Genomic DNA, 16314 nt, shown 5'->3' with positions numbered 1-16314 from the left:
GCCACAGTGCAACTAATGAGAGGAGGAAATGGTACTTTACTGGACAGCATTATACATTTTTGGACTGAATGCAAAGTGAATGAGAATACAGTAAAGCTGAGTAGTCTTCAATGAGTTGTGTTGGTAGACAGACGCTGGGTCCCTGTGTGTGTCAGAGCTTGCAGAAAGTGATCTGTGGTGGGGTCTCTGGCTGGAGGATGAAGGTATATGTGGTCTTGAGGTCCTCTGAGGATGGCACGCTGAGGCGGAAGCTCAGCAGGATCTACCCAGAGGAGGAGGAGAAAGGTGGAGGAGAAGGAGAGCAGATGTTAAGAAGGACTACTCCATTTCAGTACAATTCAGAGTGAACAGTTTCACTTTGTTTTTTCCTTTCCTCTGCTATTAATGATCTAATGAGCCATTCTCTGCCATTCTCTCTAATGCGTAGTCCAATTCAGGGGAGCCAGTTCCAACTGACACTGGGCGAGAGGCAGGGTACACATGGACAGGTCACCAGTCCATCACAGGGCTGACACATAGAGATTAAAACCAGCACACGAACAATCACAACTGTGGACAATTTAGAGTCACCAAATTAACAGAAGCCCAATCTGCATGTCTCTGGACTGTGGGAAAAAGCCAAAGAACCACCTCTCCACTGTGCCGCCTAACCTAATGACCCCTTGGATTTATGTTGGGAGATTGTGAGGAGTCTGACTGCAATGATTAAACTACATTACTGCATAAAAGTAGTTAAAGTAAAATGCAGCTGACATGAATGCTTAATTAATTTAGATTTCTGCAACACAAACATATTATTTACATAAATTTACATAATATTTTATGTAAATTTAGCTGATAACTATGCTGTGGTTTGGTTCAGGTAGGGTTTGAAATACAGGTAATGTGCAGTTTTCAACGGTGAGGCTGGTATTTTCACTCAAGTAAGTCACTGGCTCACACTGGTTACACGTGTCAAATCTTGTCTTTCTTTTTTTTTTTTACTTCTTGTTTCACACTTCCTTTTTTGCGTCCTCACTCTTTTCTCCTTCTTTTGTCTTCTATCACTCACATGCATGAGCAAGAGTTGCATCTCATTCTCAGCAATCCTTCTGCCGACACACTGCCTTGCCCCGAACCCAAATGCCAGGGAGCGAAATCCTTCTCCTCTTTTGCCTTCATGTCTGCTCCAACGCTCGGGGTCAAAGCGCTGTGGATCCTCAAACACCTCTGGACTCCTTCCAAGGTGGTAGAGACAGACATGGATCATTGTCTGAAGGGAGAGTCAGTGGCCACCAAAGACATGGTAAGTTGTCTGTAGCACTGAATGCACCTGAATGATTGTATGTCCAGATTTGAGTTTATGTGAGTTTATGTGTGTGTGTGATAAAATAAGAAAGAGATTTAAAAGTGTGATCACTCACCCCTGCAGGTACGTGGTAATTCTGAAGAATAATATCTCTGATTGGACGTCGCTGCACTGTTATTCCCACTGGGTATAACCTGACACAACACACAACTTCTCACTTAATTCTTGATACAAAGAGTTTGTATTTGTCTGGACTATGGATCTTGAAGGCAACAAGGTACAGAGATGTGTAAGTGTGTGCTTATAAAGGTTGTTTATAAAGGTAATCAGCAGGAAAAAAAATCTCAGGGGCTCAAATATGTACTCCAGGTCATATGCAGATGGAGTGTTGACTTTTATGTACCTGAGAATCTCTCTGACTGTGCCTTTTAGTAGAGGTGCCCCCTGCAGGGCTTTCTGAGGGTCCCCACCAGCCTGCGCCCAGGACGCTCTCACCTGCTGCCTCACCTGCTCCTGCACCTCTGGGTTTCGGCCCAGCTCAAATAAAGCAAACTGCAGAGGCACGGCTGTCTGCAGAGGGGAACGCAATAAGACATGACATAAATTTAGTCAGGCTGAGGCAAACAGACACAGACCAAGGAAGGCAGGCACGCAAACACACACACACACACACACACACTCACGTACCGTGTCAACCCCCCCAGCCATCAGCTCGGTGATGTTGGCTTTGATGAGGTCCAAAGATAGCTGTCCTTTCTCCAGGAGTTGTCCCAGAACCCCGGTGTAATGGCCTCTAGCTGCCCCAGCCTCAGACCCTTGACCCAGGCGTTGGTACCCCCTCTGGATACGCGCATCCGCTGGAAGAAGCACAGGACAAGACGACAGGGTCACGTGAGATGGGGGTAATGAAGGAGGAATATACTAATTATAGAAAGATTAACCAGAAATGTAGAGCACATTATACTTTTTCCCTGCATTAGGAGTCCAGTCTATGCTTCCTACCATGGCTGAAGATGTGGTCCCATGCAGTGACATGCTGGGTCCACAGGGGAGCACCAATGAGGAGCAGCAGACGGTGGGGCAGGTAGAGGAGAGGAGGGGTGGTTGCCAGCATTCGCTCCACAGCCCAGATGAACTTCTGAGACTCCAGGGAGGGGGATGAGGAGAAGAGGCCGATACGCTCCCCATAAATCACATGGCAACTGGCTGCAGGGAGGAAGAAGAGAGGGAGGGTGGGGGGTGTGTAGGAGTGTATAGGTGATTGTGTTTCCACGTGAGCACACAAAATGAAACAAACATTCAGAAAATTAAATCGGGACAAGGCTAAAGAACGTTTAAACGGTATTAATGGAAATGTTTAAAATGAATATCAATGTGAAATTCTTTGCTCATCTTTTCATGTTTAATTAATGAAAACATGAACGGCTTATTCATTTTTAGGTGTCAAAGAATGCATGGTCCTGTGGGTGGAACATATGATTATAGGGTTCCTGCAGAAATCTCTAATTTCCAAAAAGAGAGGCTTTTTATTTGTTTTAGTAAAAACTTCTTTCTGTGACACCAAGAAAAATATTCAGTTTTTCAAATCCAGCTCCAGATAAACAGCAAGATTTGTTTTTATACGTCTCATAAAACTGTCTGTATTCCACCAGACATCCACCAACTATCAGACATTGTGTTATATAAACACACATCAGCAACTGGAATAGAATTTCATGTCGGTCTGAGCCTACCCAGGCTCAGTGCCGAGGTTTGTGTGCTGTGGTTCATTAAAAACAGACCAGCGTGACTCAACTCTCCAGCTTCACACTCACAGATGCGTACGAGCACAGCACAAGCATTCACACACACTGAATGTGGTATATTGCAGAGAGATGCATGAACAAAAAGACCTGGTGAGAAATTGTAGCCGCTTTGTTAGTCTTTGTTGGAGTTTGTTCTCCTCGACTACCTTCATTTCTAAAATGTAAATGGAAAAACACACCTCAGGCTAGAATGAGGTTTGCTTCTGATATGAGAGGAAACTATTTTTAAATTAAAGCAGAACAAGCAGAAGCAGCGAGATGTTAGCAAAGGGAAAGTTTTTGGACAATTTGAAAAAGATGACGTTCTTGCAGATTATATAATGTCTCTGACGTGAGAACCTGTCAAAAGGAGGTGCTCTGAGGAGATACCTCAGGAAAGTCCTTCCCAAGGACTTTAAGCAGGATGAAAAAAGTGACAGTGAAGAGATGGGATGTTCCCATCAGACTCCCATTCTTTTACATCTCTCTACACAAAAACATTCTTCTCTTGTATAGAAAAAGAGTCCGAATTTTGTGGCCTATGACCAAAAAAAAGAGATTAATGCATACTTCAAATTCACAATCGAAAAAAACATTCACACACAACCACAGGTCAGAAATCACTTTGACCAGTGACGTCCAATGAATGAGGACCTCTGACCTTCCAGTGAGAAGCGGAAGAGGTCAGGACTGGGATTGATGGTCAGACTGTGTTTCTCCTCCACGACTCTTCCTTCTCTTTCCACTCTCATCCGCAGCATTTGACAGAAATCCCTCGCCACCTCATCGAGGAGAGGGAGAAATCGCTTCACCGCCGAACTCATCATCACCTCCTTGTTGAGCAGAAGACGATCAGCTCGCCACTCTTCACCATTCCTGTGGAGAGAAGATTTACAGCGGCTTTCTGCTCATTCACTGTGAGCCGAAGAATGAGTGTGGGTTTGGAAAGAAACCTTGAATACATTTCTCAAGCTGAACTACAGTTTCTTTACATTAATATTCCCAAAGTAGAGGTGCCCTAACCTAACCTAAGGCAGTGGACAGATCTGAGTCGACGGGCTGCTGGGCACAGGCTACAGAAACTGGTCTACATGAGGAAGGCTGACTATTTAAACAGATTTTCGTTCGCCTGGTGAATTGTCCCAATCTTCCTCATAACTACTACACTCCTGCCTCCAAGGATATAAATATACTGACTTGAGGAAGACTCCCTTGCTGTGCTGGCGAATCTCCCGGTGCGTGGCCCAGGGCTCCAGGGTCATCCGCTCGGGGTGCAGGCCCTCTGAGAGAAACAGCTCACTGACGTCAGATGGCAGGAAAATGTTCACGTTGCTTTGAGTGCCCAAATGCTCCCTTCACACACACAGACACACATAAAGGTTAAAATGTAAACTCGCTTTACTGATGATCAACACAGCGTCAGTGCCATGTTACTGATCAACTACTCACAATATGCATCATGGTTTCTGTCAAATCTTTTTAAACATTTCTAGCTATGATACTATGATCTCTCAGTCTTTCCTCTACCTGTAGATGGGGCCCAGGGCGTTAAAGGTCCGATCCATGTGCTTGTGAAGTTGCCTGAATCGATCTTCTCTCCAGAATTTCACCAGGTTGACCCATCCGTTCCTCCCTGTGTGAGGTATCTCCTCAAAGCCCCGCACTTGTCCATCCATGCCCCTCTTTCTAACTTCTTTTCTCCCCTCTAACTTTCCATCTACCACCGACTCTGCTGCGGTCACACAGAGAGTGCTTCGTGGTATGACACGAAGTGGATTTCTGGACCCACATGTGCCCTGTACTCTGACACGCACAGTCACTCGGGTGGGCATGCACCTCATGGTGCAGGCGAGACGTCTGTCTTCAGTGTGACACCACTTGTCCTTTTCATCTTTACATGTTTATTTTTCTCCTCCATCCCCAACCCCATATCCTTGAATGTGTTGTTGTTCTGAAGAACTGATAGCAGCTGATGAGTTATGGATGTGAAGATCAGAGTTCAAGAGAAACACGACAATGTCCAGATGCTTGTCAGCACACTCCGAAACACATATACTCGCACTTTCAGTGTTTGAAAAAAGAGTGATTCTGTTGGATAAAAGCCACTGACTAGCCAGCGTGATACTATTTACACACCAAAATGAGTTAAATGCAAACCAGGTAGTTTTTGCAAGAAACTAATAGCTTCACATTTGGCTCAGATACAGTACAAAGACGTGATACAGCTTTCAGATCACTTACATAAAAAACAGCAACAGACGTTTCTCTTTTAATCAAATGTTTTTAATGTTTGTGTGACCGTGTGCTGAAAAGAAAAATGTGTTTCCCTGAAGTTTCCTTACTTGTGTATAGATCACCCAGTTGGATCTATATTATTTAAAGAGCTGTGACAGCCTTTTAAGTAGAAACTAGACACAAAAAATTCTACTATTAAACAACTATATCGTCTTGGTAACATGACAAGATTTTAATTGTTTATCTTGAAGAACCGATTATGTAATAATTTATTAAACTGTCATAAAATGCTAGTCTGAATATAGTGAGAAGAGGATAAAACCTATGAATATATATACATATATATACATTATATATATATATAGAGAGAGAGAGAGAGAGAGAGAGAGAGAACTACAGTATACATTAGTATAGCTGCATACAAGACAAAGATACGCTAAAGAAGATCATCTGAAAATCTAAATGATACAGTTGATACTGTGACACAAATCATGTTTGAACGAAATGTGTGAATGACTCGTGGTGTAAGATGTAAAAGCACCATTCGTGTTTGAGCAGCAGTCACAGTTTTTCACCTGCTGTTTCTCCAGCTAATAAAATCAGAAGACGGTATACTAATCCCTGTGATCACATATTGATCACATGACTTTACAAGCATCCCCAGCTGCTGTTCTAGAAGTGGGCGTCTTGCTGTGCTTCCTCCCTGTGAGCGCCATGGTGCCGAAGCTGAGGCCTTGAAAGGCTCTCAGCAGATTGAAGCCATCGTCCTTGGTTTTGGTTTTAGGATGAATCATCCTCGACAGCTCGGGGGGGAGCAACACTTTCCCTTCAACAGACCTCAGGTGGTTTGTGTCCTTGGGGTTCTTTATTGTGATAGTAAAATAGAAGAAGGACAGGGTTAATGGGCTGAACATGTGAAATCAAATGAAAACTAAACTACATTATGTATGCACATGCAGCACCACCAGGAAGTATGTAGAACATGTGTAAAGTGCTGTTAATTAAAATAAAATAGAATATGAATGGCACAAAACTGTACGCGAGTCAGACTTAAAACCACTGCGTTATGGTTATTTAAATAGGTTTAGTAATAATTACATTTAGTGGCTGTAGCATCATTTACTGTATTGTTAAAATTGCATTTTGCAGGACAGTTACAAGTCAATGTGTGGATACCTCAGCCCAAGTAACAGTTTTAAGAAAAATCACACAATGTTATATGCATGTAGCGATACAAAAAAGCCAAAGCACGAAAGCATGAAAGGTCCTGCCACCTAACAAACAAACAGGAGTAAAAACATAAACGAGTCCTTTGTGTCATTTTATTACAAACATCCACACAGACCTCAGACAGCTGGTATTTTCTCCTGAAGTGAGCTCTCATAGCTGCTCTCTCTGCATTCTTCTGTGCATTCATGACTTCACGCAGCTTTCTGTAAACACAGCACACAAACACACCTGATTCATCATGCACACAATTCAGTTACAGCACTGTTCCTGCCACAAGCACAGGTGACACAGATTCACTGACTAATAAATATGACAAATTAGAGATAAAAGTAAATATAGGTTTAAAAGTGTTAAAATTAGCTCAATCTTTAAAAATGCATCAACAATAATATCTTGCCATATAAAATAGTAAAACACCTATGTATCTGCAGAGTACTTTTTACATGCCTGATAATACTAATATATGTTTATTTAAATGCAGTTTTTTGTAATGAAGCATTTTACAATGTGTTGATGTTACTTTCACTTCAGTAAAGAATCTGAATACATCCTCCCTGTTGTGTTTTAACTTTATGCACAGTATCCTCTTGCCTCTCTTTCTCCAGGTCGGCCTGGTATGAGCGGATGACTGACGGGTCTTTGGGAGGTGCAGTTCGGAGAGGAGGGGTCTTCCCCAAACTGCTGCCTCCTCTTCTGCTCCTCCTGCTTCTGGGTTTGGCACACAACCTCCTCTCCTTCACTCCGGACACACAGCTGGTAAGCTTCCTGACCGGCGTCCTCAGAGACTTTTTTACTCTCACCACAGACTCCATGATGCACCGGAGTTCTCAGGATGGGAGGGAACGACCACCCCTACTTCTCTGACTGTTGAAGGGAGAGTATATAACGGTTTTCTCCTTTGTTCATGTTGTGTGGCTTTAATAGTTCAAACCTGGGACTGACACAGTCTCAGTCTCACATCCTGTGGTAGCGGTGACTCTGGCTGAGACCTGACAAGGACAAAGACAGGAGACAGACAAGGATTAGACTGACTACACCACCTCACACACACATCTGCTTACAAGGGTTACATACACACATGACATGTTTGTCATTTAGAAGGAAAGGAACATATTGGACATGATATTTTTAAGGCCATTTGTCACTATTGAACTCCACACAAAATATCTAGCTTGGTCTTACCCATACAGGTGGCCACAGTTGGCAGAACGCTCACAGCGCACAATCCTGATAAAGCTCCAGCCAGATGGCCTCCACTGATACAAAACAATCCCCCAAGGTTTAGGCACAAAAACAAAAAGAAACAACAGAACACTCCCCACAAAATGTTGTGTCTGTGCTCCTTAGACCTCACAGGAAATAAAATAATGTTTGCTGCTGCAGGTTTCAGCCTCTGCTTCTTCTGTTTCCCTCTATCCCTCCTCCAGACTCGCTCCACTCTTCACCACCCCCAACTCTCCTGTACAGATTACCACTTAAAGGACTTAACGGGAGGAATCTCGTTAGCAGTGGCAAAGAATGTGACTGACCGCTCACGTGTTTGTGATGAGGATTTGGAGATGCTAGCTGATGTCATGTTGAGTGACACACGCAGACAGGTCTGATATCAGTTGGTCCTGAACTCAGAGCATTTTCTTCATTTAGATACAGAAGAGAAATTTAAAGTTGAAGGGCAGGAGGGTGAAGGTAACAAAAGAGGTGAGCAGGTATTCAAAGTCAGCCACCTTTAAAGAAAGAAAGCTGAAAGCCATGAAAGCCTTTTAATTTTTATGTAAGAGTATGAATATTTTCAGTTCACTGAATATTCAGAGAGGAGATACGTGCAAAGATGTTGAAAGGAACTGAAACAAAGAGACACCTGGATAGGAAGAGTCAGGCCTGAGACAGCAGTGTTGTAGAGAGATAAGAGCAAAGTATTGACAATGGCACCAAAGCTGAGGTTGCGTTTCCCCACCAAACAACAAATGTCAATACTAATATTGTGTTGTATTCTAGACTGATAAGACAAATGCATGAGATGCTCCCAACAGTTTCTTTCATGCTGTTATGGGTTGCAGTAGCCTGAGCCATTAGCCACAGGGACTTTTGGGAAAAACTGAAAAGTTGATTTTCTGTTGCATGTTGAGGAGATTCTCATTTCCCATGTTTGAAAATGGTTTATAACTAATTATAATAAAGCCCTAAACTGATATAAGGAGTTTTAAGCATCTATTAATGTGCAGTATTTTTCAATATAACTTAAATATTTTCTATGTTTAAATATCTTTAAAGATCTCCTCACAGTGAGTTTTGGGCCATATGACCTACTCTGATGTCCTGTTTTTCCACTTACAACAAATATACTCACATGAAACCTGGCTTTTCAAACAACCTATTTACTGTAAATTCCCCTTAGTCACTTCTTCTTTGGCTATTCTTTCCACTCGGCTCCTGAGCACTTTGGTTTGTGGCAGGTGACGAAACTTTAATGCTTTAACAGGATAAGAGAAAAACCACGCCTCCTCAGGTTCACTGACAGTTCTGGGATCAGTTTACTCATCCAAAGTGCAGCACCTCACAGGTGAATGGAGGGAGCATGAGTTGGTCCTTCATTAAACACAGATCAGATAGACAGCAACTGACAACAAATTAACACACACACACATACACACAGTATAAGCTACTGTATATAGACACTAACAAACACATATTGCTATGCATATTAGAACTTAGAACATTTTCTGGGGTGTTCACTCTAGAAGTCTGTAGAGACCACTACCTAAACAAGGAGTCCATGGCTGGAGGAATATGCACTGCAGTTGGGGCATGTAGGCCTGTTAGACCACATTACATTCATGTTTAACCACCTGTTTAAACGCTGTTGTTGGAATGATTTTAAGTTGGGCCAAATGTCTGTTTCAATCACCTATAGTTATTACAGCAGCATGAAAAGCATTCAAAATAGAAATAGTAAACATGTATTAACAAAACATTCTGCATTAAAAAAAAAAAATAAGAAAATGGACTTTAACACATACACGCAGAGATCGATTTACTTTCCTCCATACAAGCATAAAACAAGTCGTATTTTAATTTTAGCATTATTTATGCTCATCAACAGCCTAAAATTACTTTTAGCAGTGCCAAGAAAGAAGATTATACACACTTATACACACCCTCACTAATGCACAACCACAAGGACACGCAACCACCCACTCAAACACACAATCAGACTTTAGAAGTATGAGGTCTCATTCAGTCAGACACACATACACTGACACTACATCTCTCACAGGCCTGTCAAGGCTGCCAAAAGGAAACTGGCACTCGCTCAGCCTTGTGACCGTGCTCTCTGCCGAGCTGTGCTCAATCAAGGTGCCAGAGGAGGGACGTGAGTCAATGGCAGTTACAGGAGGAGAGTGTACAACACGCACAGATGAACTGCACGTGATGATCAACCTTAAAAGACAAAATCCAGTGGAATTGCATGTTTTATTCACATTACCAGCAAACCATTTTATAAACCAAGCTGTTTGACTGGTTTTCATAGGTTTTCGTTCGAGTATGACACAAATTCTTATAGCAGACTGCTAAAAATCGCTTTTACTATTCAGTAAAAGTCAAATATGCAATTATTTTATTCAGCTACATTATTTTCATAACAGTGCGATTCACACCAAGCTGCACTAAACTGTATTATCACAGGAAAAATAATCTAAGACTGTCAGATTTAAATCAAGTTTCAAGAGTTTGCTAATTGATTGTCCTAACATGAAAATTAAGGGCAAAGACAGCTTGGGAAAGTAAGAAAAAACACATAAAACCTGAACTGGTTAGGAAAAACATACTGTAATAGTGCAACAGTGTCTGCAGAATTGTAACGAGACTATGCAAACATTCAGTGACAAAGACTATCTTTCATCCTTACGCTGTAAAGACACTATAATCAATATTTTTCATCATGTGAAAGGATTTCCTCTTAGACCCAAAGAGAGAATTTTCATTTGACCTTGCAGTTCCTCTCAGCTCTACAGAGAGTAACAGCATCCTTATTCGTGTTTCCTTGCCCTGCATCTTTGCCATTTTGGTTTACTCTCACCTGCCTTCTCAGTATTGCTTTTAGCTTTTTTTGTTTCTTTGCAAAAATGCTCTAAAACCTGAATCTAAGTGAACATAATGGAGTTCTTATTTAGCATATAATGAGTGAAACATATTTTCAGGAGGTGGTGGAGAACAAAACAGAGCTAAAAGAGAATGAATTACTTTCATCAGATGCCAAGAAACACATCTCAAAATCAGAAACACAACTCCAAATTAATGCCAGTGTTAAAATAGAAAAAACAAAAAGGTTACTGTTTGCTAATAAGTTTACCACATCAAGTTAAAGATAATTTATTAGAATTGTGTTTGCTGCTTGCTCCTCCAACTTCAAGTGACCAAAACCAGTTCTTGCATGTTTAAGCATAACTGATGGTCTCTTTAAATAAAATCTGCAGTATTCTGTTAATAAAACTGCTTTAACTTACCTTACTCTATACCTTCATATACATTTTCACATTTACAACTCAATCAGCTGACTGAGGACATTTTTCACCTCAACCAAGACTGGCCATCATCTGAGTGTCAGATTGATGGGACCCGTTTCCACCTCATTCCCCTTCATTTTCCCCAGGACCATCTGGCCTCTGTGTCCTTCTACTGATCTCATCAGGAATCCAGCTCCAGATCACATTAATCCTCCTCTTCAGTGTTCATCGTTCTTTCAATAGTGTTGTCATCTGAGGGGGATACTGTTGTGTGGCTTAATGATATGAATGCCCTAATAAAAATGATGACAATACTATTGGGTCTAATTACCAAAGACATCACATACAGTGTTTCATCATTGCTCCCTATTGTGCACACTGTATCTAATAATTCATTTCTTAATAACTCTTCATGCTTTTCTTTCAATTAGTCTCTCTTCGTTGAAATGTAACAAGGATCTAAAATGTGCAAGCACACTAGCATAGTCCTTGCAGGCTCAACTGTCGTTGTACATTCATCTGCCCATATCACGGCTATTCCTCCACACTTGGCTCCTTCCTGGATGAATGAAGGGTAGGAAGAAGGGGTGGCACAGAACAGATGGAAGAGGGATGCGTTTTGAGGGATCGTACTCCAGCAAGCTCTCCAAGAGATCAAAAAAGTGGTGGTGTTCCCTCTCGTGTGACAACAAATACTTCTGAAAACACATTGATGAAGCCTTAAATATAATGTTTAAGGAGTTAACACCCTTAGCTCATGTTTAAAAGTTTGCGGCTCACCCTTAATGGTCTGCACTTGGTTTTCACATAGCGTCCAGCCTTAGAGCACTCGTTCCAGTCTAGACGGCCATGGTAGAAATACTTCTGCTTTCTTATTGGAAATATACAATTTTTTTTAGATATTAGTCTGTGTTTCTGTGTAATTTAGCACGCAGTTTCATGTTACCTTGTCTTTTGGATCATTCGCCGAGGAATTGGTCCCTTTATTCTTTCCATCATAGCAAGATGCTCCTTATTGTCATGAGTCTGTACATAAACACAGATGACAACATGGTCAAGTTCATCCAGTCATGTTCAATATGCTGTAATAATACAAATATAAACACACGTGTGACCTGGAACAGTGTGAAGCCTTGGTAGTACTCAAACAGGATGCAGCCGATGCTCCAGATATCACAAGGGTGACTCCAACCCATCTCTGTGGGACAGCCAAAAAGGAGAAAACCTTCAAAATAAACTAAACCAGACTGACAGCTCCTGGTTACTCCCTAGTCTAAATCAACACCTCTTACCCAGAATGACTTCTGGAGCTCGGTAGTGACGTGTAGAAATGACGGTAGAGTGGTGTTCGTGGTCAAAAGTGGCGCTGCCAAAGTCAACAAGCCGCACTGTGGTGTTGTTTATTCTCCTCTCATTGCATTTCTGAAAGACGGGCGGAGGGGACACCAAACATTTTACCTCACTGAAAGAACCATTACAGTTCAGTTCTTCTATCTATAGCTCCTGCCATCTTTTCTACTGGTTATAATAAGATTATACTCAACAGTATAATGGTTGAGACATGTTGCAAACAAGACTGCAATTTAGCCACATCCAGACAACTAACTTGGTGTACAAAAAAACAACAAACAATCCAGCACATAACCCCTGTCAGTCATTTTACAATTCATTTTCTTGTGCATTGTCAAAACAACCAGGACATAATGTTTCAGGTATTTACAGGATGACAGAAATTCTGGCAGGTGGATTTTGTTAACTTCAGACAGTGTCTAGCTGTTTCCCCCTGTTTACAGCCTTTAAGTAAAGGTAACCAGCTGCAGCTCATCCAATGCACAGCACGAAATTCAATAAGCAGAATATATATTCTCAGAATATCAAACTATTCTTTATGTAAATTAAGATCTTTACAGCGAAATAATGGAAGATTAACTGCTCTTTTTTTAATCCATAAATTCTCCGGATCTCTGCAATTACTTTACATTAGTACAGTGTTAATATAACTGAGTGCACTGATGATGCTACAAAAACAAGGTCCACACTGAAATAAAAGTCATTTTTTGAACACTATCTCTTCAAAGATGCCACACTGATGTCACACTCAGGTCAATAAACAGCTTTCTGGATAAATATGTGCATATAAAGGAAACAAGTGGGTGGTTCACAGGTTCTGCTGAGGCAGATTTGCATTCAAATGGAAAGCCACAAAGCAATCTTACTGTTCCTTCTGAATTAATCCCTACTTATTTAACATCCTGATTTTCTCTTGCACCCCTGAGGGTCCCAGGCTGCAATGCCTGCAGATGTTTCTAACCTTCTCAGCGTTGTATATGAGGGAGTAGTCTGAGTTGACAAAGAGGATGTTCTCGGGCTTCAGGTCGGTGTGAGTCAGCTTGTTGTCATGGAGAACTGCAGAGAAGACAGAGGGAGGGGGCAGAAAGAAAGTAAACGGAGACCCATCCGGAGTCAGCCGACGCCCTCATCTGGTCATTTTTTTTAAACTTATTTTTTGGCTAAAAACAGCTGGACACCATGATAAACTAGTGGGGTAGGGGTGGTGGTTGGAGTAAAAAAAAGAAATTTATAGGCTATACAGTGTATCATAAACTCAGATGATGACATCCTGACTAAAAAGCATGTATTTCTTAAATGTATGTTCTGTGTGTGGCAATTTCATTGAACATCTCTTGTTTAAAACAAGCACTAGGGAATTAGTGTTAAAAGGTATTGGTCATCTTATCCTGGGTTGCAGGGGGCGGAGATAAAGACAATCCCAGTTGACATTTGGTGAAGGTGAGGTACTCCATGGATAGACAGACAAACATGCACATTCACAGTTATGGGCAATTAAAGGTGCAATGTGTAAAATGTAAAAGATTTTAGCAGTATCTACTGGTGAGTTTGCATACTTGACTCCTTACTTAACTGCACCTCACCTTCCCTGTTTCCAGGGCCAGAGGGAGGGTGTAGTGGCCATCACCTTTAAAACAAAATGCAAGAAAACCGATGCACCTTGCAGTGAGGCAGTAAGACTATCCACTGCATGCCTGTGCCGCCCACACTTTTACATTAATTGATAATGAAAATAATAAACCAATAATTGAGTCCTAGGTGTGTTTGTCTTTCACTTTAATTGGGTATGGGATTTAAATCAGGAACACTTGTACTATCTTCAGTTAACAGTCACCACCTAAATATCTACCTGGCGTGCTTGCTGCTCCATCAGTGGGACAGCTGTAAATAATCTGCTTAGCGTCGTCATTGACACTGTGGTACTGCGTGCTTGGTGTGATGTGTATTGGACTCACAGCTGACAGCGTGGCAGATCTGGTGGGCCATGTGTCGGATCTGCTTAATTGGATAAGGCAGAAAGTTGTTTGCTTTCAAAAAGTCAAAGGTACTGAGAGACAGCAGTTCAAAAGTGATGCACACGTGGCCGTAGTAGCTGAACCAGTCGAGCATCTGCACACAGTGACTGATGGGAAAAGAAACACAGAGAAGAAACGAATAAGACAGAAAAACCACGCAAACACAAAGCAAAAAATTACCAACTCATAAGCTACTCACTGTTTATTGTGAGGATCTTTCTCACTGATCTTCTCCAGGACACTGATTTCCAGTTTCGCTGCTTCTCTGTATTTGTCCAGGTTCTTAATGATCTTCAGAGCAATGCGCCTTTGTCTTCTGTGTGTTAAAACAGTGAGTTTAAATGTGTTAAAACTATGAGTTTAAAGTCAGTAAACACTTTACATGTTCCATTTTGGTCCCTTTTTTTTTTTTTTTTTTTTTTAGGTGATGTAAATTACCTGCTGTGATCCACACATTGTACCACCTTCCCAAAGGTGCCCTCACCTAAAGTGTCCATAATCTCATCTGTAAAACAGATTGAGGGGAAATTAAGGCTGTAATATTTTTCTTAGACTTCCTAAAGTCTGAAGCTACTTACATCTGTCTTTGATGATGTCTCCACTTTTGTAGATCAGGTGACCATTCACAGTGTCTCTCTGGGTGTCTGCTGCGGGCTCGTCACTGCCCCGCTGGAAACAAAGTCAACCAAATGTACGACAGGTGTAGCAAAAGAAGTCAAGGCAGAGACCCACCTGCTTCTGTTGCTTTTATCACCATCCAACTAAAAACAGACTGGGTAACATCTGACCTCTGGGCTTGAAAGGGCAGAGGCCACCAGCTGGACTTAGACCCGACTAAGACTGATGCATTCAAACCTGCATGCGTATTAATATGCGCACAATGAAACACTGCACTCAAAGGCACTTCATTTTATGACTTCTTCCAAACTGCGCTGTTCAAATGAAGCCAGAATTTTAAAAATTTCTAATGTGTGTAGCGTTTATCCATTGAAATTGACCCTGATGACCTGAGCTTGTGCTAAAGGAGGTTAATAAGAAATGTCAAATGATTTCTGGCCTCTTTAGAGGAGCTGAGGCTCTATTTCCATCCACATTCTGAGGCTGTTATTAATATCTAAAGACCAGCATGTGCTGAGGAAACACTTAATCCAGAATAGGGGTCATGAAATCAACCATGCACAAAGCAGGCACTGACACATAAACACACCAGTTGCATTTGATTTGTTAGACATGGATGACAAAAAAACAAAAAAAAACAAGAGTGCCAATAGGCAAAGTGGTTTCAGGTAAAACGTCAACCATGATGCAGAGGTGACAGCAAACACATGCACAGAAAATGAAATGGAAATACTCACAGAGAGACAGAGGCAAATACAGTCCAGAAAACCCTTATACAGGGAATACAGGTCTGTCTTGCCCATTATGCAGAAGTGTAGAGCTGCTCGGAGAAATGACAAGTCGGAGTGGAAGAGCAGAGGTGGAGGGAGGTTGCAGGTAAAAGAGAGAGCCAGGTGAAGCAGCAGAAAAACTAAACTACGAGGAGTTGTGGAGAGAAAAAGCCCAAATGATGAATAAAAAATTAAAGCAATGGCACAGAAAAACTAGAGAGGACAAGAGGATGTGACAAAGTAAAAAAAATAGCCTGCACTGTTGTTTAGAGGAAACCAGAAGAGAAGGAGAAGACACAACTACACAGTTTGGCTAAAATACCTTAAGAGGTAAATCAAACAACAGGAAGTAGACAGCCGAAGTACAAGACAAAAACAAAAAGAGACGGACACAAATGAGACAAAAAGACATGACGGGCAGGACGGCAGACAGAGACAGAGAGAGATAGCTGAGACAGATGCTAATAATAAACTTTGGTCACAACCCCCTTGAGAAAGTGTTTCGAGGAGAATCAAGAT

The 16314-nt window shown here is 41.6% G+C and overlaps 2 protein-coding genes across 4 annotated transcripts; both read right to left on the bottom strand.

Moving 5' to 3' along the window:
* Positions 1 to 143: 143 nt before the first annotated feature.
* Positions 144 to 7467, bottom strand: cyp11c1 (cytochrome P450, family 11, subfamily C, polypeptide 1). Its single transcript, XM_026317775.2, has 12 exons — positions 7129 to 7467; positions 6653 to 6740; positions 5948 to 6170; positions 4600 to 4933; positions 4270 to 4425; positions 3734 to 3948; positions 2291 to 2494; positions 1976 to 2145; positions 1692 to 1858; positions 1404 to 1482; positions 1052 to 1252; positions 144 to 262 (listed from the first exon to the last, which is right to left on the bottom strand). The coding sequence occupies exons 1-12, from the start codon at positions 7347 to 7349 to the stop codon at positions 152 to 154; spliced, it is 2169 nt and encodes a 722-aa protein (XP_026173560.1). The 5' UTR covers positions 7350 to 7467; the 3' UTR covers positions 144 to 151.
* Positions 7445 to 16309, bottom strand: clk2b (CDC-like kinase 2b). 3 transcript variants are annotated; one of them, XM_026317191.1, is made up of 11 exons: positions 15763 to 16309; positions 14986 to 15076; positions 14846 to 14912; positions 14607 to 14723; positions 14348 to 14514; positions 13354 to 13448; positions 12335 to 12464; positions 12158 to 12240; positions 11989 to 12068; positions 11823 to 11913; positions 9990 to 11737 (listed from the first exon to the last, which is right to left on the bottom strand). In XM_026317191.1, exons 1-11 carry the CDS (start codon positions 15826 to 15828, stop codon positions 11558 to 11560), a joined length of 1167 nt encoding a protein of 388 aa, XP_026172976.1. In that variant the 5' UTR covers positions 15829 to 16309; the 3' UTR covers positions 9990 to 11557. The 3 variants fall into 3 exon arrangements, with proteins under 3 accessions (XP_026172977.1, XP_026172976.1, XP_026172974.1); XM_026317189.2 differs by having other exon boundaries at positions 9990 to 11740; positions 15763 to 16308; XM_026317192.1 differs by lacking the exons at positions 9990 to 11737; positions 11823 to 11913 and adding an exon at positions 7445 to 7526.
* Between the last annotated feature and the right edge of the window lie 5 nt (positions 16310 to 16314).

This window comes from Mastacembelus armatus, chromosome 16, assembly GCF_900324485.2.
Source record: "Mastacembelus armatus chromosome 16, fMasArm1.2, whole genome shotgun sequence".
NCBI lineage: Eukaryota > Metazoa > Chordata > Actinopteri > Synbranchiformes > Mastacembelidae > Mastacembelus > Mastacembelus armatus.
This window is presented reverse-complemented; position numbering and strand designations above follow the sequence as displayed.